A 22,657-nucleotide genomic window follows, 5' to 3' on the forward strand; every position below is an offset into this window, starting at 1 on the left:
ACTGAGTTCGTTCATATCTAGACGGGTGTCAAGCAAGACTGAAATTGAGTCAACTCTCTTCACTCTTTACCTCAGCCTGGTCTTGGAACTCATTCGTGACCAACTTCCTCAAGGGGCCATGACTGAGCTTTGACTCAACAGGAAACTTTTCAACCTCAACAGGCTGAGAGCCAAGACTAAGGTGACCCTCCAGCATATCCATGACTTACAATATGCTGAGAACTGTGCAGTTGTGGATCATACTGCACTCGACATTCAGACTACCCTCAACCTCTTCAATTTTACATACAAAAGGGTTGGTCTCTCACTCAACAGCAAGAGAAAAATCCAGCCCTCCCCTGTACAAGCACCTACATCTCCAGCTATTGTTATTGATAAGGAGACTTTAGAAGTTGTTGAGCACTTCCCTTATCTCAGCAACTACTTTTCTCAAAAGGTCGCCATTGTAGTGGGGATCCAGCACAGAATCATTTCTGCCAGCACAGCCTTCCAAAAAGTGCACAAACAGATCTTTGGCAACAGAGATCTCCATAACAGGATAAAGGCTTTAATCGACAATGCTGTTGTTTGTCACCATCTTTCTAAATGGCAGTGAAAATTACAACACCTACCAGAGGCACCTCGGGTCGCTGGAGAATTTCCACCAGCGGCATCTCCTCAGGATACTCAAAGTTAACTGGGAAAAGAGGTGAAAAAACTCCAGAATCCTCATCAAAGTCAGTCCGTCCATGCAAAATCAGTTCTGCTGCTCTGGGCACTGCATCCAAGTGCCAAATAATTGGCCTCCAAAAGAAGTTCTCTTTTCACACTTAGTGATGGCACCCGATTTCAAGGTGGACAGAGGAAACCCTTAAGGATACTTGGTAGGCCACATTGAAAAGGGGGAAAATTGACATAAGTGTGTGGGAGGAGCTCATTGCAAACCGTGCCGTATGGCGGCACTTTATCCAACAAGCTGCAACGCAGCCTGAAACTGTTGGTATAAACTCTGGTGTGGATAAGTGACAAAAGCAGAACGAGGGAGAGCAGAGCCCATGCCTGAGAACCCCCCTTCCTCAGAGCAGCTCTTGTCCTCTGCGCAAAGACCAGAATTGGCTTCTGCTCCAGGATTGGCCTGCTGAGTCACCTGAGGACACACAATGCGTGAAGCCTGGCAGGCATCATCCTTATTTTGAGGGACTGACAATGATGACAAAACCAAAAAATAATGGGCGCTTGGAAGAAAGGAGCTGCAATAATCGTGTATGATTTTAATCTTCATATAGATTTGACTAATCAAATTGTCAAAGGTCGCCCTGAGGATGAGTACCCTAGGGGATATTCAGGACAGTTTCTTAGAACAATACATTCTGAAACCAACCACAGAATAGGCTGATTCAGACCTGATAATGTGTAATGAGACAGGATTAATTAATGATCTCATAGCTCAGGATCCTGCAGGCAAGAGTGATGATAGCATTTAGTTTGACAGTGAGAAACTTGGGCCTGAAACATAAATAAAGGCAATTACTGAGATATGAACACAGACTTGGCTACAGGGCACTGGGAAAATAGGCTAAAAGTCAAAATGATAGAGAAACTGTGGCAGGCACTTAAGGAGATATTTCATAAATTTCAACAAAGGTATATTCAATTGAGAAAGAAAGACTCTGTGAAAAGGATGAACCATCCATGGCTAACTAAGGAAGTTAACAATGGTATTAAATTGAAAGCTGTGAAGATTAGTGGTAGGCCAGAAGATTGAGAACATTTTAGAAACCAGCAAAGGCTGACTAAAAACAAGGGAGAAATTAGAATATGAGAATAAACTAGCAAGAAGTATAAAAACAGACAGTAAGAGTTTCTACAAGTATATAAAAGGAAGAGAGTAGCTAAAGTAAATGTTAGCCCATTAGAAAGTGAGACTGGGGAATTTAATAATGGAAACAAAAGATAGCGAGGACTTTGAACAGAAGGCAGCTTACCACCACCTTTTCAAGGGCAATTAGGGATGGGCAATAAATGCTGGCCCAGCCAGCGAGGCTCACATCCCATGAATGAATTTAAAAAAGTACTTTGTATCTGCTTTCACAGTAGAAGATGCAAAAAGCATTCCAAGAATATTAGAAAATCAAAGGGCAAAAGGGAGGGAAGAACTTACAACAATTACTATCAGTAGAGAAAAAGAGCTAGGTAAACTAATGGGACTAAAGGCTGACAAGTTCCCTGAACCTGAGGCCTGCAACCTAGGGACTGAAAAGAAGTGGCTGCAGAGATAGTATGTGCATTAATGTAATCTTCCAAACTTCCCTAGATTCTGGAAAAGTCCCAGCAGATTGGAAAACCCCAAATGTAATGCCTCTATTCAAGAAAGGATTGAGACAGGAAACTATAGGCCAGTTAGCCTAATATCTGTAATTGGGAAAATGCTGGAATCCATTATTAAGAAAGTAGTAGCAGGACATTTAAGAAATCATAATGCAAGCAGGCAGAGTCAACATCTTTCTATGAAAGGGAAATCATGTTTGACAAATTTATTAGTGTTCCTTGAGGATGTAACAAACGGGGTGGATAAATAAGAACCAGAAGATGTAGTGTATTTGAAATTCCAAAAGGCATTTGATGATGTGCCACATAAAAGGTTACTACATAAGACAAAAGCTCATAGTGTTGTGGTAATATATTTGCAGGGGTAGATGACTGGTTAGCTAATGAGAAAAAGAGTTTGGATATATGAGTTATTTTCAGGGAGGCAAACTGTAATAGAGTGTCACAGGGAACTATGCTAGGGTCCCAACTATTTACGATCTATATTAAGGACTTGGCTGAAGTGTATTGTAGGCTAAATTTACTGAAAATACAAAGGTAGATAGAGCAAGTTGTGAGAAGGATACAAAGAGCCTGCAGAGGGTTATAGATAGGTTAAGTGAGTGGGCAAAACCTTGGTATATGGAATATAACGTGTGAAAATGTGAAGTTGTCCACTTTGGCAGGAAGAATAGAAAAACAGAATATTATTTAAATGGAGAGACTCCGCAGGGTGCTGCAGTACAGAGGGACCTCGTATATGACTCACAAAATGTTAGCATGCAGGTACAGCAAGTAATGGAGAAGGCAAATGGAATATTAGTCTTTATTGCAACCAGGATGGAGTATGATAGGGAAGTTGTGCTAAACTGTATAGTGCATTGGTGAGACTGCACCCAGAGGACTGCATATAGTTTTAGCCTCCTTATTAAATGAGGGATTTATTTGCATTGGAGGCAGTTCAGAGAAGCTTCACTAGATTGATTCACCTCATTTCTCTATTTCCTTAGTTCTGATGAAGAGTCATACGGACTCGAAATGTCAGCTGTGTTCCTCTCCGCAGATGCTGTCAGACCTGCTGAGTTTTTCCAGCAATTTTTGTTTTTGTTTCAGATTTCCAGCATCTGCAGTATTTTGCTTATATTACTAGATTGATTCCTGGGATGAAGAGGTTGTCTTATGAGGAAAGGTTGAGCAGACTGGGCCTATACTCATTGGAGTTTAGAGGAATGAGAGGTGATCTTATTGAAACATATAAGCTTCTGATGGGGCTCCTCCACATGGGGGAATCTAGAGCTAGGAGGCACAGTTTCAAAATAAGAGGTCTCCTATTTAAGGGGAAGGTAAGGAATGTCTTCTTTCACAGGGTCTTTAGTCTTTGGGATTCATTACCTCAGAGTAGTGGAGCCTGTGTCACTGAGTATATTCAAGGCTGAGTTAGACAGATTTTTGACTTACAAGGGTGTCAAGTGTTATGGGGGAGGCAGGCAGGAAAATGGAGTTAAGGCAGCAACTAGATTAGCCATGATCTTACAGTATGGCAGGGCAGGCTCGAGGGACTGAATGACCTACTCCCCCTATTTCTTATGTTCTTATGTTAAAATCTACCTCTTTGACCAAGCTTTTAGTCACCTGCCCTGATATCTCCTTACATGACTTACTCTCATATTTCATTTTATAATGTCCCAGTGAAGAACATTGGGTTATTTTAAGCGCTGTATAAGTCTAGGTTGTTGTTTTAATAAATAATGTGGTCAATATATAATTTTTATCAGTGACTAGTGCAAGTTCAGACCACAAAATTCAAAATAATCCACATTGGTCCAACCACTTACGGCTTGGATTTGCTGTGGAATGGTACAATTTTCAATTGCAGGACATTCAAGCCAAATTGGAAACAAATTAGGAACAGAATTTTTCTTGTAATATTGAATTTTATGGCAGGTTTGATGTCACTTGGCTGTGTTCCAAAGTTCAGTGGATTACATCCGAACTTGGATTCTGGTTTATTGTACATGGAACAGGTAGACCTGCTGTCTTGAGCTCAATTCAAACCTATGTTGTCCTTATTGGATCAGTTCAGATTTAGAAATGATTTTGCAACTCACTGTTACATAGGCATTGTGACAGGAACGGAAGTGAAATTTTTGGCACTGGAAATAATTCTTGCTTAATGAGAAATTCTATACATAAAGGGAAATTTGGGAACTTTTCCTACGATAAATGTATGTCATTGCTGAAGAGCTGATGCAGAGTAAAGCTTTGCTAAATGGCAGAGAGAGTTGCAGGCTCTCCTCTATGGTAGTCTTAATGCATTTCTCAGAAGTGTTACTAAACACAATTTGGCACTGAACATATGGGGATCTTAGGATGGAGTGGTTCAGAGAGGGAATTCCAGAGCTTTGGATCTTAGCAGTTGAAAGCACTGCCAGTAATGGTGAAGAGATTAAAATTGGGGGTGGTCAAGAAACCAAAATTGGTGGAACACAGATATCATGGAGGCTTGCAGGGCTAGAGGATATTACCGGTATAGGGAGGGGTGAAGCCATGAATGTATTTGTAAATGAGCTTGAAAATTTTAAAATAAGGGGCATTACTTAACCTGTAGGTCACTGAGCATAAGTACCACAATTCTTTTGTCACAGGCATCTCAAAAGATGCTCCGTGCACAGGTATATTAACAGGTGTGACAGTGGATCCAATGACTGTCAGAGAATAAAGTTTGCAACGGCAGTTAAAATGCAAGAGGAAAGCAGTAATTCTACGAAAATAAAATCCCATTGATACCATGGTGAAGCAACAGAAATGTCACTGCACATGTTCTTTAATTTATTTGTTAGCTGTAAAATAACAGAATTAGCAAATCTGCCATCAATAACACCAAATTAAAGTACACTAGTGCCTTAATACCCTTTGTGACTAAAAACAAATTATGATTTTGACACTAAGTACCTCCTGTCTCACAGGATTAACACACATCAGCAGAGCCAAATAATTACACCAGCTGAGCTAATAGTAAATCTTGTTTGAACACACAAAAATGGCTGCTCTATTGGAAGTTATAACATTGCATTTTAAAACTGTCAGTCAAAAATCTTCTCAAATTTGTTTCTGAACTGTGGAGAAATCCAAGCAGAGCTTGAAAGTTTTAGCAGATATCAACATTGAAACTGTTTAATATGAAACTACTTAAGTACTCATATTTATTAACTGTTACTGGCAAGACCCTTATCATTGGAGTTGTAGGAGCAATGTATCTAAGTTTTTATCTGTCCTAGTCATTCTTAGGTAACTGAGGGCCAGCTACTGCAAGAGCAAGCAAACATGACCACCATCTTAATTTTTGCTGCAAATAATAGAGGCATGAACCAAGTGACGGAGCATTTAAAATCGTCCTGGACACTTACATGCCAATATCCCACTCCCTTCCAACCATCATCAATTTTAACCTGCACTCTTGACCAAACATGAGAGATGTCACGGGAAACTGGTGCCATCCTTTAACTATGCAGATCAGGCTCTGATGACAGCATCTGGGCCCAACTGCTATTTTGAAAAGTACCTGAACAGGGAAGCTGCTGCAGTTTTCTTGCAGGAGGAACGAGCAGGGACAGAAATTGCTCAGAGAGGTAAGTTTTTAAGCTTTTATTTTACTTTCCTTTTAAAACTAGGAAAATCAGGAATGCTCCTCTGGGCCTCACTCAGAAAATTATGAGGGACAATTATAAATCTTAACTCCGCTGCTTGAGAGTAAAATTGGGTGGACTGCAAAACCATTGGCAGTAGCCAATTCCGTCAGGTTCCCCCCAGATGAATGAGGTTAAAATTGTCCTGTGAGTCTCCCCTGTCCCACACACCTGTGCCCCTCCAACGCCCCATCACTGATTGCAAGGTCCTCCTGAAACTCTCTCCTTACCCAAGTGCACTCCTTTTGACCACAGCAATGGCAATTTTCTGCCTGCCATCCAGCTTTCAATTTCCATCAGTTTCATGCACGCAAATGACCAGGGACATGTGGATGAGGCCCAGCTGTTAAAATTGCCTGGGCCTCACCTTATTGAGGTCTTAGACAGTTTGCCATCCATCTCAGTCTCTGCCTACCTGATTTGTACCTTAAATTAAAATTTGACTGATGTGTCACTTTACAACTGTGGTCTTACACTCTTTGTACAATGGAACCTATAATTATACTAATTTTATTTTGGTATTTCTAAATGATCATTTATTTTCCAAGATATCTTGTGTTTACTCCCGCTTTCCAATCTCCCAATTGTTGGCAGTCAGGTTTTAAGAAATCTCTTCTTAGGAAGCTAATTGGATTGAAAACTGACTTAGCAAAAGAAAGAAGGAAGTTGGGATACATTTTTAAAAGTCCCACCCATAGTGTCGTGCCTAACGGAATTAGGCAAGTAGAATTTGTTCTTCCTTTTCCTATACCATTCATAAAGTGTGGATGGCAGTTACTGTATTGTTCCAAAATTTGCTAATGACAGCAAGCTATACGAACATATGAAATAGGAGCAGAAGTAGGCCATTCTTCCCCTCAAGCCTGCTCCGCAGTTCAATAGGATCATGGCTGATTTGTTTGTGTTTCAAATTCCACATTCCCATCTACCCCGATAACCTTTGATTCCCTTGCTTAACAAGAATCTATCTACCTCCGCCTTAGAAATATTCAATGACCCCGCCTCCATCGCCTTCTGAGGCAGAGAGTTCCAAAGTTGAACAACCCTCTGAGAAAAAAATTCTCCTCAGCTCTGTCCTAAAAGGGTGTCCCCTAATTTTAAAACAGTGCCCCCCAGTTCTGGACTCATCCAGCAGAGGAAACATCCTTTCCACATCCACCTCGTCGAGACTGAAATATATAAGATTCTGAACAATCAAGTCATCCTTCACCCTCCTAAACTCCAGTGGAAGCAAGTCTGTCCAACCTTTCCTCATAAGACAAATCGCCCATTCCAGGTATCAATCTAGTAAACCTCCTCCAAACCACCTCCAATGCATTTACATCCTTCCTTAAATAAGGAGACCAAAACTACACACAGTGTTCGAGATGTGGTCTCACCAATGCCCTGTATAATTGAAGTATAACATCCTTACTTTTATGCAAAAACAGAAAATGCTGGAAAAACTCAGCAGGCCTAGCAACATCTGTGGAGAGAGAAACAGAGTTAACGTTTTGAGTCTGTATGATCTGTTCTGAGGAAGGGTCATACGGACTCGAAACGTTAACTCTGTTTCTCTCTCCACAGATGCTGCTAGACCTGCTGAGTTTTTCCAGCATTTTCTGTTTTTGTTTCAGATTTCCAGCATCTGCAGTATTTTGCTTTTATCCTTACTTTTATGTTCAATTCCTCTTGTAATAAAGGATAGCATTCCATTAACCTTCTTAATTACTTGCTGTACCTGCATACTAACTTTTTGTGACTCATGTACTAGAACACTTAGATCCCTCTGCACTTCTGAATTCTGCAGCCATTCATTGTTTAAGTAACACTCTGCTTTTTTATTCTCCCTGCCAAAGTGAACAATTTCACATTTTCCCACATTATACTCCATCTGCCAGATTTTTGCCCACTCACTGAACCTATCTATGTGCATCTGCAACCTCCTTATGACCTCTTCACAACATATTTTCCTACTTATCTTTCTGTCATCTACAAATTTAGCAACCATGCCCTCACTCCCCTCATCTAAGTCGTTGATGTAAATTGTAAAAAGTTGAGGCCCCAATACAGACCCTTGCAGACTCACCACATGCTGCCAATCAGAAAAAGACCCATTATGCATACTCTCTGTTTTCTGAAAGCCAACCAATCTTCTATCCATGCTAATATGTTACCCCCTATACCATGAACTTCCATTTTCCAAATAACCTTTGTGGCACCTTATCACATGCCTTCAGAAATCCAAGTACAGAATGTCTAGCGGCTCCCCTTTATCCACAGCTCATGTTACTCCTTCAAAGAACTCCAATAAATTGGTTAATCACGATTTCCCTTTCACAAAACCATGCTGACTCTTCATGATTACCTTGAGTTTTTCTTAGTGCCCATCTATAACCTCCTTAATGATTGATTCTAACACCTTCCCCATGACAGACATCAAGCTAATTGGCCTATAGCTTCTTGTTTTCTGACTCCTTCCCTTCTTGAATAAAGGGATTATATTTTCTACTTTCCAGCCTGATGGAACTTTTCCAGAATCTAATGAAATTTGGGAAATTAACACCAACGCATCTACTACCTCATTTGCCTCCTTTTTTAAGACCTTAGGATGAAATCCATCATGACCTGGAGACATGTCAGTTGCAGCTCCATCAATTTGCTCAGTGCTGCTTCCTGGTGATTGTAATTTCACCAAGTTCCTCTCTCCCAACCATCTGTGGCCAGGTTATGAATAGAGAGATTAATAACACTGAAAGGTATCTAAACCGATTAAAGGTGTGAGCCAAAGAATGGAAGCTGCAAGTTACTGTATGTAAATGTAAGTTTATGTATATTTGAACCTCAAACACACTTGAACAATGAAGAGTACATTTGCAAAGCTGGAAAATAAAAGGGGTATGTTTTAACAGCCAAAAACTTAGCACACAGGTAAAGATTTTGAACAATATTAGTCCTCGACTTGGAGACATCTCAGGGAAATCATAAAGGCTTGATGGTCCTTTCTTGTTCTACACTCACTTAAGTTCAACCCCTTTTTAAAAACAACCTATGGATGGATTTCCTTTTGTTAATCACATACATTGCAATTGTATATTTTTACAGATGTGAAAAGAAAAATCTATCATTATGGGCAACATTTTCCCCCCGTCGGAGGTGGGGGGGATTGTGGGAGTGGGTGCGAGCAGGCAGGCTCCCGATCAGCGCCCCAAGTCATTTTACGTGGGCGGGTCAATTACGTGGGCGGGCTATGCGCTCCCTGTGCGAATGGGGGGGATTCCCTCAGCCGGGAGTGCGCTCTTTTGCGCATGCGCACGACAAAGCGCACAGATTGCCCTGAGGCAAAGTGCTGCCTCAGGGAGATCGGCTCCGATTTAAAACTTTGAATAAAGATTAGAAAAAAATTTCCCTGCCATGTCCCCTCATGTGACAGTATCACATGAGTTGGGATATGTCTATAACTTTTATTGTAAAATATTCTGCATTTTTAAAATCACTCATGAAACCTCATCCCGCCCGTGGATGAGGTTTCCTGTTTCTTCACAAGCCCGCCTGGGCTCCCGGCCTGGCCGCCAACCTTAAGGTTGGATGGGCAGGCCCATTAATGAGTTCAATTGTATTTTTAGTAGCCTTAATAGGCCGTTGAAAGGCCAGCTGCATGCCCGCCGAACTGACAATCTAAATGACGTGGGGTGACGTCAGGACGCGTGCCCGACTTCATGCTGCACCATTTTACGCGTCGGTGAGCGGGTCCCGCCCCCACTCGCCAACCGGAAGATGCTGGCCTATCTTTCTAGTGCGATGACAGCAACTTACCATTTCCTTAAAATCAATGATTTTGTCACAGATAGAATACCTGTCTATGATTCTGGCTAAAAATATTAATTGGTAAGAAACTATAACTGCAGTCCAGGTTTTATAGGCAACACAGAATCTTTCTAAGACCTAGGTTACCACATTGTTTAATATTCTCCTTTCCTGGTGCCATAAATTTAACTCTTGTGCATAGTGAGCTGTGTGCATGAATTCATCTTAAAGAAACAACTCTTGTTCCCAGAACTGTATTCCATTATAAGCTCTGTTTTGTACTTGATTTTTTGCAGCAAATTTACTCTGATTTCAAAATTTTAATGCAACAACGGCATAAATGCAGAAGCGAAGTTAACACTAAAGTAAAAGGTTCTAATTACGATGTAAAATCTCTCATAACATGTCATTACCAACATCTAACAAATAATTGCATATATTATTTTGCATCCTGAAACTGCTGTCCTCTGTGATAATGTTTTACATGGTTAACAACATAATGGCATAGCAACTACCAGCAGAAAAGCTGAAAGAAACATATTAATGCAACTGTAACATGCATCGACAGCTGTGTTCTTTTTGCCTGGGAGATTCACACTACGTGTGTTATGGGACAAATGGATAATAAACCAACTTGTCATTGAAAGCATTGTCGTCTTCATTATTACCAAAGATAGCTTTCCTGTCAAATAATCAGAGGGCTGTAAATTCAAGTGTCACTCCTGAGTTTAAGAACATTTTCTGGATTGACATCAAAGCGCAGTTCTAAGGCAGAACCTCACCTTAGAGGTGCCCATCTTTTAGATGAGACATTTGTTCAAGATCCCGTCTGCCCCCTCAGGTGGATAGAAAAGACACATTTTGAAAAAAAGCAGGAGAGTTCTCCTGATGCCTTGTCCAACATTTAACCATTAGCAAACATCACTAAAACATATCATCTTGTGATTTATCTCACTGCTGTTTGTGTGAGATTTTGCTGCACACAAATTGTTTGCAGTGTTTCCCTACATTACAACAGTGGCTAGGCTTCAAAAATACATTGTTCGCTGTGAGGTGCTTTGTGATGTCCTGAGGACATAGAAGGCAGTGTGCAAGTGGGAATTCATTTATTGTTCCTTTCATATAGGAATCACTTATTATTTGCTATATTCATTTTCTACCCAAGGATGTTTCATTCCTAGATAACATGATTCAGTAAACAAGTGGAATAGTTTTTGAAAAGACAAAACTAATTTCATTGCTTTTGTTGAGTATATACTCTAGAAAGGAAGAGCTTGCAAAACTTTGGTAAACCTATGAGGCTGTAGATACTGAGAGCATAAGAAATGTTGTATGAGTTGCGGGGCAGAAGGGCAGTAGAGAGCTAATACATGTACAGAGATAAAAGGGAGTGATGGTACTAACAAACAAATACAGAGGCAAGGGCAATGAGGAAATCAGGTCTATCTGCATCTGCAGGAAGGAAAGACCAGTTCACATTTAAGGTGTAAGACCCCTCCTAGTTCTAAGGTAGGGTTCTACATTTGGAAAGTGAGCCTGACTTACCTCAGCACTGTTGCTGATTTCTGTTACTCTTTCAGTAATGTTTAGACAATGTCAAAGGTCAGTTTTAAAAACCTGCTGTTTTAAAAGAAAATTGAGGGATGCATGATCAAAATGTTTAACTTATTAGTATGGTATAATACAAGTGGAACATTGATTCACAAACTGCAATTGTACAGGACCATAATTTACAGATTGTTTTACCCACTGACTGTTATACATTGAAATTGAAAGAAAAATGCAGATAAATTGTTGGTTTATATTCACTTCAAGTCTTGTATAAATATCTTCAGATGTCCTCAACCCTTTTCCCCAAATAATGGTTTGAATGTTAACATCATTTTTTTAATGTAGTTTTGCTTGTTAATAATTTGTATCTTTGTGATTACCCAGTTATCTCTGGGCTGCAACACTGGGCTTAGAGACTGCTGCACTTTGCCAGCACCAGATGTCTAAGTTACTTGTTTATTAGAAATTAATTCATTGAAATGAAAGACCTAATTAGTTTAATACCCAGTCACTGCTGAAATATGAGCCTTTAACACTCATTAAATAACCCATATAATTCATTGCTAAACTTGGCAGCATATTGTGTTATTTACAGATGTTATGTACAGGCTTAACTGTTAAAATCAGTGTAATAGTAAACTGCATTAGCAAAATGCTGGAACTTGATTTAATGTGTTGCATTCTACAATACTGGCTGTTTCATCTCCACTTTTTTTCCCAAGTTTCTTATTGTCTGATGTGAAAACTTTACAGTTATGCACTCATGGTTCAGACAGCACCACTGCACTGTCATAAGCAGCTGACAATATTTCTGATTGTAGTTTTATAGAAAAGATGCTGTGTTTCAAATCTTTGATACATATATACATATTAAAAATCTTTTTTAATGTTTGCCCTTTCTATCTGAAGGAGGCTCTGAAGATGGAAAACACCTCTATTCTCCACAGAAGGAAAAGATCGTTGATAGCTCCTCCCATTTCGTTCCCTGAGAATCAAAGAGGACCATTCCCCAAAGTCATTGGACGGGTAAGAATTATGGCAATTGGTTTATTTTGCTGATTTATAATTATCCATCTATTCAGTGAACAGGTAGCCCAAATAGGTTTAAGCAGATTAAGTTTACGTTGAAAATGACCATATCACTATTTTGAATTCATGGGGTAGAAACTGATACATGAGTGTGAACCAAGCAGCACCAAGGACTGCCACACTAAACCTGACAAACAAAAGGACCACATCAACTTGACCCTCTTGCGTCTTTGAGGAGTGAGCAGTATGCTGGGAGCATTAGTCCAATTGGGCCCATCCTCTCTGGAGTTCAGAAGAATGAGAGATGATCTCAATTCAACATGCAAGACTTTGATAGGGCTTGGCAGGATAGGCACTGAGGGATTGTTTCTGCTTTCTGGGAATCTAGAACATGAGAGCGCAGTCTCAGGTTAAAGGGCCGATCATTTAGTGATCGATTGTTGTAGACTGGCTTATTCCTAATGTACAGGACCACGTAATGATGGATGTGCTGGGGCAGCCAAGGCAAAGGCTCAACAGGGAAAGGTCACTGTCTAAGATCCTTCTGCCATGGCGTACCAAGGGACTGGAAACTGTGTAAAACCTCGCTGGCTATATGACTAGTGAATGTTTGACATGAAATGTAATTGTGTATTGTAAATAGTAAACTGTAGCAGCAAGTGTAGTGAGGCACCTCATGTCTTATCTTGAAAGAAAACTGACCTGCTCAACTGTTATGTTCTGTACTTTTACAAATTTTATGAATAAAACATATTTTTATAAGGGGATAATTATTTAGGACTGGATGAGGAGAAATGTCTTCACTCGGAGGGTTGTGAATCATTGGAATTCTTTACCGGAGAGGTGTGTGGATGCTCCATCATTGAATATATTTAAGGCTGAGACAGATTTTTTCATCGCTCAGTGAATCAAGGGGTGTGGGGAGCGGGCAGGAAAATGGAGGTGAGGCAGAAGATCAGCCTTGAATGTAATGAATGATGAAGCAGGCTCAAGGGGCCATATGGTCTCCTCCTACTTCTATTCCTAATGCCTTTTATTCTTATCTTTTTATGTTCTTAAGAGGCAATGCCTGATGCAGGTGAAAGTTAGTTTCATGGAAGCTGATGCAAACCTCGTAGCAGGTCCTGGGAGGGAAGGAGACCGAGAAGCTGGGCAGTAGCTGGCAGTTGTCAGACATGATCCGGTTTAGCAAAGAGGTTTGAAGTGGGTGTTAGCTCAGCTATTTTCATAGGCAAAGTCTGGCATTCGTTTCAGGCAGAGGCCTACCGGTAACGCAACACACGCCGCCCTGCGTGTTTTGGTCACATGCTTTCACTGATAAACATTGGTAGGTTGTGGGTCTTATTTTCTGCCCAAAAAATGGTCAAAAGCTAGGTCAAACTTCGACCGCCACCTTCCATCTCTCCTAAAGCTACAATGGCCACAAAGAATTTGAACAATTGAACCAAATAGCTAAGATATTTGCATCTGTCTAAACAAGTACGTTTGTGAAAATTCAAATAATGTTGATGAAAAGGATATTTAGTTTGATAATTTTCATGATATTGAATGCAGGAGATGCATACCCGGTGATTACCAGTGTTATATAATGTATCTGTACTTCAGCGCCAGTCATTAAGCTTTTTTTTATTCATTCAAGGGATGTGAGCTTCGCTGGCTAGGCCAGCATTTATTGCCCATCCCTAATTGCCCTTGAGAAGGTGGTGGTGAGCTGCCTTCTTGAACCGTTGCAGTCCATGTGGTGTAGGTACACCCACGGTGTTGTTAGGAAGGGAGTTCCAGGGTTTTGACCCAGCGACAGTGAAGGAACGGCGATATATTTCCAAGTCAGGATGGTGAGTGACTTGGAGAGGATCTTCCATGTGATCGTGGTCCCATCTATCTGCTGCCCTTGTCCTTCTAGATGGTAATGGTCGTGGGTTGTGGAAGGTGTTGTTTAAGGAACCTTGGTGAGTTTCTGCAGTGCATCTTGTAGATAGTACACACTGCTGCTACTGTGTGCCGGTGGTGGAGAGAGTGAAGTTTTGTGGATGGGGTACCAATCAAGCGGGCTGCTTTGCCCTGGATGCTGTCAAGCTTCTTCAGTATCGCTGGAGCTGCACTCATCCAGGCAAGTAGAGAGTATTCCATCACAACTTGGTCTTGAGGCCTGTTATACAGCCTGTCCAATCAAAGTCAACAGAAGAGAAAATGAGCCTGATGATTTAATGGGTGGATTATCCACAATGCCAAGTTTACCATCCATTGTTAAAGGTTCAAATGTACCCAACAATCCATATAATTCAGGTTCACAAATGTCCATGCTATATTATATGGATAGGCCCATTGATTACATATCCTATTGCACTGGCCACAAATTTGTTTCCATCTGTCCTGCCATTATTTAGTTTGTAAAATACTCAGTTAGTTACTTACGAGTGAGGAATATTTTCTACTAATGCTGTTTCCAGCAAAATTTTCAGCATGTCCTTCTAAGATTTCCCCTCCCCAAATTACTAAGCATTCAGTTTGTTCTGTAGTGTTGCTCTCATTCACTGCTCAGGCTATCATTCAGTCTTTTTGAGATCTTGGTACATGTTTTGCATAAAGCTGGAGTTTACAGACAAAATGCTTCTGCTACTGAAGTGAATTTATGCATTTGCTTAATTCAGCATTTTATTTACATATCAGATTGTGTGTGATTTTAAAAGAAAGAAATGCATTATCAAAGACGTGCTTCAGCACTTACTGAAATAGATCAGTTTACAGACCAATTAACAACACTTTGCATTTATGTAGCACCTTTAATGCAGAATAACATTCCAATGCACCTCATAGAGATGTGAAAAAAAAGATGCATGCCGAGCCAATGGAGGAGCGATAAGGAAGGGTAAAGAAAAATTTAGCAAAGTGATGGGTTTTAAGGAAGGTTTAAGATCAGTAAACGGGCAACAGTGGTAGACCTTTCAACCCTTTGAGCCTGTTCGGTCATCTGGTCAGATCACAGCTGGTCTGCACCTCAACTCCTTTTACCTATCAAATTCCTTTATCCTTTTAAACACCTCAATTAGATCATCCCTCAACCTTCTAAATTCAGGAGAGTACAAACTGCATTTATGAATCCTGCCTTCATAATTTAACTATGGTAAGCCTTGGTGTCATCCTGTGCTGTACACCTGCCAAGGGAATTATATATTTCCACTGTATGTCTGGTATACAGTGCGGTATACTAGATAGGTCTGATCATGGGTCTGTGCAACTGAAGCATGCGTTTCCATTTATTTAAAATTCTAACCTCCTTGAGATGAACATTCCATTTGTTTTTTTTTAATTATCTTTTACCAGTTTTGAGATTTGTGTTCCTGGAAACCTGAGCCCCTTTGCTTCTCCACAACTCCTAAGTCACAAGAACACAAGAAATAGGAACAGGAGTAGACCGTATGGCCTGGCAAACCTACTCCACCATGCAATATGATTGTGGCTGATCTTGGGCTGCAATTCCATTTTCCCACCTGCTTCCCATATCCCATGATTCCCTGAGGGACCAAATATCTGCCTATCCCAGCCTTAAATGTATTCAATCTTGCAGCAACCATAACCCTCTAGGGTAGAGAATTTCAAAGGTTCACAACCCTTTGAGTAAAATAATTTCTCCTCATCTCAGTCCTAAACCATCAGCGCCTTATCTTCAGACTGTGCCCCTACGTTTTAGATTCCTGACCAGTGGAAATAATCTCTCTGTGTCTCTCCTATCAAGTCCCTACAGAGTTTTGTAGGTTTCAATGAGATCGCCTCCCATTCTTCTAAACTCCAGAGAACGTAAGTCCAATTTACTCAGCCTCTCATCACAGAACCAACCATTCATCCCAGGGACCAACCTATTCAACCTTCGCTGTACCGCCTCCAATGCAAATATATCTTTTCTTAAATGTGCAGACCAAAACCGCACACAGTACTCCAGGTGTGGTCTCACCAAAACCCTGTTCTACTGTAGCAAGACTTCTTCATTTTTGTACTCCAGTCCCCGTGCAATTAGGCCAACATGCCATTTGCCTTCCTAATTGGTTGCTGCACCGCTTTCTGTTTTCTTGTACAAGCACACCTAAGTCTCTTTGAACATCAACAATTACAAGTTTCACACCTTTTAAAAATATTCTACTTTTCTATCCTTACGACTGAAGTGAATAACTTCACAGTTCCCTACATTATACTCCACCTGCTCTCTCTTGTTGCCCACTCACATAAACCTGTCTATATCTCTTTGCAGCCTCCCTATGCCCTTCCCACAGCTTACCTTTCCACCTAGCTTGGCATCATCAGCAAACTTTAATACATCACTCTCCATCTCTTCATCTAAGTTATTAATATAGATTGTAAATAGCTGAAGCCCCAGCACTGATCCTTGCATGACTCTAATATTCACTGCCTGCCAACTTGAAAAAGCCCTATCTGTGCCCACTCTCTGCTTTCTATCCATTAACCAATCCCCTATCGTTGCTATTATTACCCCCAACTCCATGAGCCCCTGCTTGCCTACTAAACTTATGTGTGGCACATTATCGAAGTCTCTCACCATTGACAAAATATTCCGATTTGTCTTCATTAGATCCAAAGCAATGACCTTAAAGAGGGAGATGGAAAGACAGAAGGATTTAATGAGGAAATGGGACTGATGTGGCTAAACACGAGTCCTCAAATGGTGGGGCATGACAAGAGGGATGATGTCTAAATGAATGTTGGCAAATGTATTAATTCATTGTGTACTGCATGTTACAATTTATTGACATAATTTTGTGTCAAAGTCTTTCTCCCCATCTTAATTTCTACCCCATTTTCTGAATGCCAGCGTATGGTTCCATGTACCACCAGCAAACTATCCAAATGGTGATCCTTCAAGTGTGGGCTCTAGAAAGTCAGCACCAGCAGGCTGATTCAAGGGAGAGGGGCATCACTGCCTGGGCTAATCCTGTCCCTGTGGAAGGGGAAAATGTCCCTCTCTGAGTTTTCAGTAACAAGATTTATAAAGAACATGCTCCTGATCTTGGTAAACATAATGCACAGAGGAAATCTCCCTTCCAAACCCTGAAATCCACTGAACTGCTCCTTCCAAAAGGGCGCGTTGGACAGTGATCAGGAGCAGCAGCCAGCCTGGCTAGCCAAAGTGACAGAGGTCAATTGTAAAATCTTTACCATTGCTAGCTGATGATCAGCTCTGCACAAGTTGCAGTTTAGCTATATGGAGAAAGAGATCCTAACATTTGGTTTCATACTGGGCTATCCTCTTGCCAATTAAGAGGGGGTGAACTGTCATTTTCAATTCTCTGACCACAATAGGGGCAAAAGAAGATTAATGCTACAATCGTCAAGTAGGCTTTCAAGGTGTCGCCCACAAGGAAAACTGCTGATCAACTGCTCATTATAGAAACTGCTTAATTTCCATCTCCATTGAAAATGTGCTCCCACTTCTTTGCAATCTGTCTCAAATAATATCTTCTGTTTAATCAGAGCATAGTATTATTGTAGTGGAAGTTAGAAATGATCAGTGTCACAGTTTCAAATCCATTCAGTATAAAAGCCATTGTGGCATTTTTTTATGGCTTCCTGGTTTAAAGCAGTTACAAAACGAATCATAGAAGGGGGCAATCATAGTGATTGAAAAATGCTTCACTTCAAGAATAGCAGAATTCACTTTACAAGATGGATTTTGCATTATTGCTCTCTGAATAATATTGCATTTAAGATAAGATGAAGCAGAACAAAAGCAATTTGCCTGCTATTTTATTGGTGTTTGAACTTTGAGCCATGCATTGATGCTACTGTTTGTATTTTATTTACTTATTGTTCATTCTGAAAAGTGGAAAATGATTGCACCAGTTAGTGATGCTCCAAAGGATAGTAGTGCTGAACCTATCACTCAGTAGTTGCTTTGACTTGGAATTACTGTTTGGAGTCTTTGCACAATCGCACTCCTTTTCGGATGGGAGTGAAATGCACTTTCACAGTATTTACACTTCCTCCCCTGATTCAGTTCAAGCGCTCACGGGTGGTATTAAGATGCCAGCTTAATGTATGTGTCGTAATTGTAGTTTTGGGAAATATAGGACTTTAGCTTTAAGAATAATCCGGTGTAGTACGATCACGTGATCTGTGTAAGCCAATGTGTTAACAGCATGGGGAACCTCCACATGAGCACCCTTCTTTAGATTTGGAGCTTGATGCACACGTGTAGTTGCTGCTGCTGCTGGCTTGTAAATGAAGTTAAATGTTTCCACTAAGAAAAGTTGCCTGAAGATCAACTCTACAACAAACTGGCGATGAGGATAAATCCGATTCGGTGCTGTACATCACCCAGTGATTATAAGAAGCTAAGTTCGTTAAAAATAAAGGAAGATGTACTCATCTGAAATGCCACAGTTTGGCAGAATCAAACCCGTTAGCCAGCCACAGACAATTGGTCTCAATATATAGAATGTCTTGCGTTCTCCTTTCAAACAAACAAAATCACAGGGGAGGAAAAACGGAGAGCGATTCTCCTGAGTATTTGTGGGTGCAAGACCTACAGTTTAATTCGAGGCTTGACTGCCCCCAGTGCTCAGATTCAAAGTGAATTAGTAGACCTCGTTAAGGGACATTTTCAACCCAAGCCCTCGGTCACAATACAGAGGTTCAGGTCGAATTCACGGAATAGAGCCCTGGGGGAGACAATTGCTACCTACTTGACAAAATTAAAACAACTAATGGAATATTGTGATTTTGGTGAAACCCTGAATGACATGCTCAGAGATCATTTGGGATGTAGCATGCAGGAAGACACTATTCAGCAAAGATTGCTGGCTGAAGTGAATCTTAAGAATTTTAAGAAAGCATTAGAAATAGCGCTTGCGATGGAAAGCGCTGTAAGGAATTCACAAGCAATTCAAGGGGCGCAAAATGGTGCCATTCTCCTAGTCGGTGGGGAATGGTCAGCCGAAAGTGGCGGGAAAAGCCAGGACTCTTCCATGAAACGGAAACAGCCCCGCTAACCAAAAAATGAGAGGAAACAGCTTAGCAGCTAAATCGAAAAATAACTTGCATCAATGTGGAAACAATCAGTCATCTAATGATCGGCAGTTTAAAAAAGTAGAATGTTATTTTTGTAACAGAAGTGGACACACAATGAGATATTGCAAAGCAAGATTTAAACAGACCTCCAAACAGCAATCAAAGCCTAATGAAGTGTATAGTGTAGAAGAGCCAGAAACCAATTCTGACATTTATTCATTATTCAGCATGAAAGTTGGGAAGGCAGAGCCAATATTTGTTACATGCAAGTGAATGGTAAATCCTTAAAAATGGAAGTAGACAAGGGTGCTTCTACCACTGTAATATGAGAACACATTTTTAGATATTTAAACAATTAAATTTGGAACAGACACCTGCCAAGTTGAAAACATACACAGGTGAAGAAATCCAAGTGAAAGGTATCACCAGAGCAACTGTTTATTATAGACACCAATCGGCACAGCTACCAGTGATGGTGGTAGAAGGTAGAAGGGCCATGCCTTCTAGGGTGTGATTTGGTTGAAGGAGATTAAATTAAACTGGTCTGAAATCTTCCAGTTGCAAACAGGTGGACTACCCCATCTTCAAGGATGAACTGGGAAAAATCCACGGCCTACAGGCCAAGAAGTACATGGACCCAGAAGCAGCCCCTCGCTTCTTGAAAGCAAGACCGGCACCATACGCCCTAAGAGAGAAGGTTGACTTTGAGTTGAACCAGCTAGAGAGGCTGGGTGTCGTAAAAGCGGTTCAGTTCTCCGAGTGGGCAGCACCCATAGTCCCTGTCCTTAAACCAGACCAGGTTGTCTGGATCTGTGGGGTCTATACACTAATGGTCAACAGTGCAGCCAAACTGTACAGGTACTCTGTTCCCAAGATTGAAGATTTATATGCCAAACTAGCAGGAGGGACAACATACACAGAGCTTGACACGAGTCACGCACGTCAACAACTGCCTCTGGATGACGCCTTCCGGGAATTCGTAACCATAAGTATCCACAAAGGGTTATACCAAAATCCACGCCTGCCCTTTGGTGTTTCCTCAGCCTGTGCCATTTTTCAGAGGACAATGGAGCGCTTACTGCACGGACTACCTCAGGTTGTGGTCTATCTGAACGATACACTGATAACTGGATTCATAGCAAAGGAACAATTGGCTAACCTGGAGGAAGTCCTGAAATGGTTTTAGAAGCAGGAGTGTGCCTGAAGAAGGAAAAATGCACTTTTCAAGCAAATGAAATCATTTATTTGGGCCACCAGGTAGATGCCCAAGGGTTACACCCAGTTGAAGAGAAAGTTAAAGAGAGGCACCTGCACCCATGAATACCTCTGAGCTGAAATCATTTTTAGGGATGATAAATTATTATGGGCGATTTCTACCAAATTTATCCACAGCTTTGGTTTTGGGAGGCACCCCAAAAAGAAGCCTTCATGAAAGTAAAACAGCTCTTGCACTCTTCAAATTTGTTAGTGCATTATGACCAGACGAAGAAATTGGTGCTAACCCGCGTTGCGTCCCCATATGGATTGGGGTGGTACCATCTCACAAAATGGAGGATGGCACAGAGAGGCCAATAGGCTATGTATCCAGGACACTTACCACAGCTGAAAAAGGATATTCTCAGATCAAATAGGAAGGTCTGTTCATTATTTTTGGTGTAAAGAAATTCCACCAATATGTGCACGGGTGACATTTCACGATAGTATCAGACCACAAACCACTTTTGGGTCTGTTTAGTGAGGAAAAGGCTATAACTCCCATAGCCTCTGCAAGAATACAAAGATGGGCTCTAATTTTGACAGCATATGAATACACCTTTGTACATGGACCAGGAATTCATATAGCAAATTTGGATGTGCACTTGCGATGCCATGGCACTCAAGGCTATGAGCCTAGTGCTGGAAAACGGGTTTAGAATAGTTAGGTACTTGTTTGACCGGCGCAGACTCGATGGGCCGAAGGGCCTTTTTCTGTGCTGTAGACCTCTATGACTCAAATGCCAATGCCCAAAGTCGTCTTCCTTTGCAAGAGATTGATGAACATGTCCCAATCCCACAGGAGCTCATATTAGTGATGAATATTCTAGATTCCTCACCAGTCTGTGCCAGGCAGATAAAAACACCGGGTGAATCAGGATCCCATCCTGTCTTGAGTGAGAAACCAAGTGTTACATGGTTGATCCCAGGATCCAGTTTCTGATGAATTGAAGCCGTTTTTCAACCGAAGACGCAAGATGAGCAGTCAAGATGGCATCCTATTATGGGGTGCATGGGTAGTAGTTCCTGCACAAGTAAGGGAACCACTTTTAGTAGAGCTACATAGTGCCCATACAGAAAATAGTGCACATACAGGGATCTCCAGAATGAAGGTAATAGTGCGGAGTTATCTTTGGTGGCTGGGGATGGACATCGATATTGAAAATGTGACAAGCAAGTGCTGTTTGATAGCACTGTTAACCCCTTCCATTATTTTACTGATAATGGAGAGTAGACTTATGGGGCAGTAATTGGCCGGGTTGGATTTGTCCTGCTTTTTGTGTACAGGACATATCTGGACAATTTTTCACATAGCCAGGTAGATGCCAGTGTTGTAGCTGCACTGGAACAGCTTGGCTAGGGGCATGGCAAGTTCTGGAGCACAAGTCTTCAGCACTATTGCCGGGATGTTGTCCAGGCCCATAGCCTGTGCAGTATCCAGTGCCTTTAGCCTTTTCTTGATATCACGTGGAGTGAATCGAATTGGCTGAAGATTGGCGTCTGTGATGCTGGGGACCTCTGAAGGAGGCTGAGATGGATCATCCACTCTGGCTGAAGATTGTTGCGAATGCTTCAGCCTTATCTGCTGTGCTGTGCTGCGCTCCTTCACCAATGAGGATGGGGATATTTGTGGAGCCGCCTCCTCTAGTGAGTTGTTTAATTGCCCACCACCATTCACGACTGGATGTGGCAGGACTGCAGAGCTTAGATCTGATCCATTGGTTGTGGGATCGCTTAGCTCTGACTGTCACTTGCTGCTTATGCTGTTTGGCATGCAAGCAGTCCTGTTTTATAGCTTCACCAGGTTGACACCTCATTTTTAGTTATGCCTAGTGCTACTTCTGGCATGCCCCCCTGCACTCTTCATTGAACTAGGGTCGATCCCCTGGCTTGATGGTAATGGTAGAGTGGGGGATATGCCAGGCTGTGAGGTTACATATTGTGTTCGAGTACAATTCTGCTGTTGCTGATGGGCCACAGCGCCTCATAAATGCCCAGTCTTGAGGTGCTAGATCTGTTCAAAACCTATCCCATTTAGCACGGTG

At 41.3% G+C, this 22,657-nt stretch overlaps 1 protein-coding gene across 1 annotated transcript in view; it reads left to right on the forward strand.

The window, feature by feature from the left end:
* Positions 1-22,657, forward strand: part of cdh13 (cadherin 13, H-cadherin (heart)) — a 1,028,759-nt gene that overhangs the window by 347,212 nt on the left and 658,890 nt on the right. The window contains exon 4 of the mRNA XM_078544562.1: positions 12,219-12,335. Within this exon, the coding sequence (XP_078400688.1) occupies positions 12,219-12,335 (117 nt within the window). The remainder of the gene's footprint in view (positions 1-12,218; positions 12,336-22,657) is intronic.

Source organism: Cetorhinus maximus, chromosome 6 (assembly GCF_964194155.1).
Source record: "Cetorhinus maximus chromosome 6, sCetMax3.hap1.1, whole genome shotgun sequence".
In the NCBI taxonomy this organism is placed as follows: domain Eukaryota; kingdom Metazoa; phylum Chordata; class Chondrichthyes; order Lamniformes; family Cetorhinidae; genus Cetorhinus; species Cetorhinus maximus.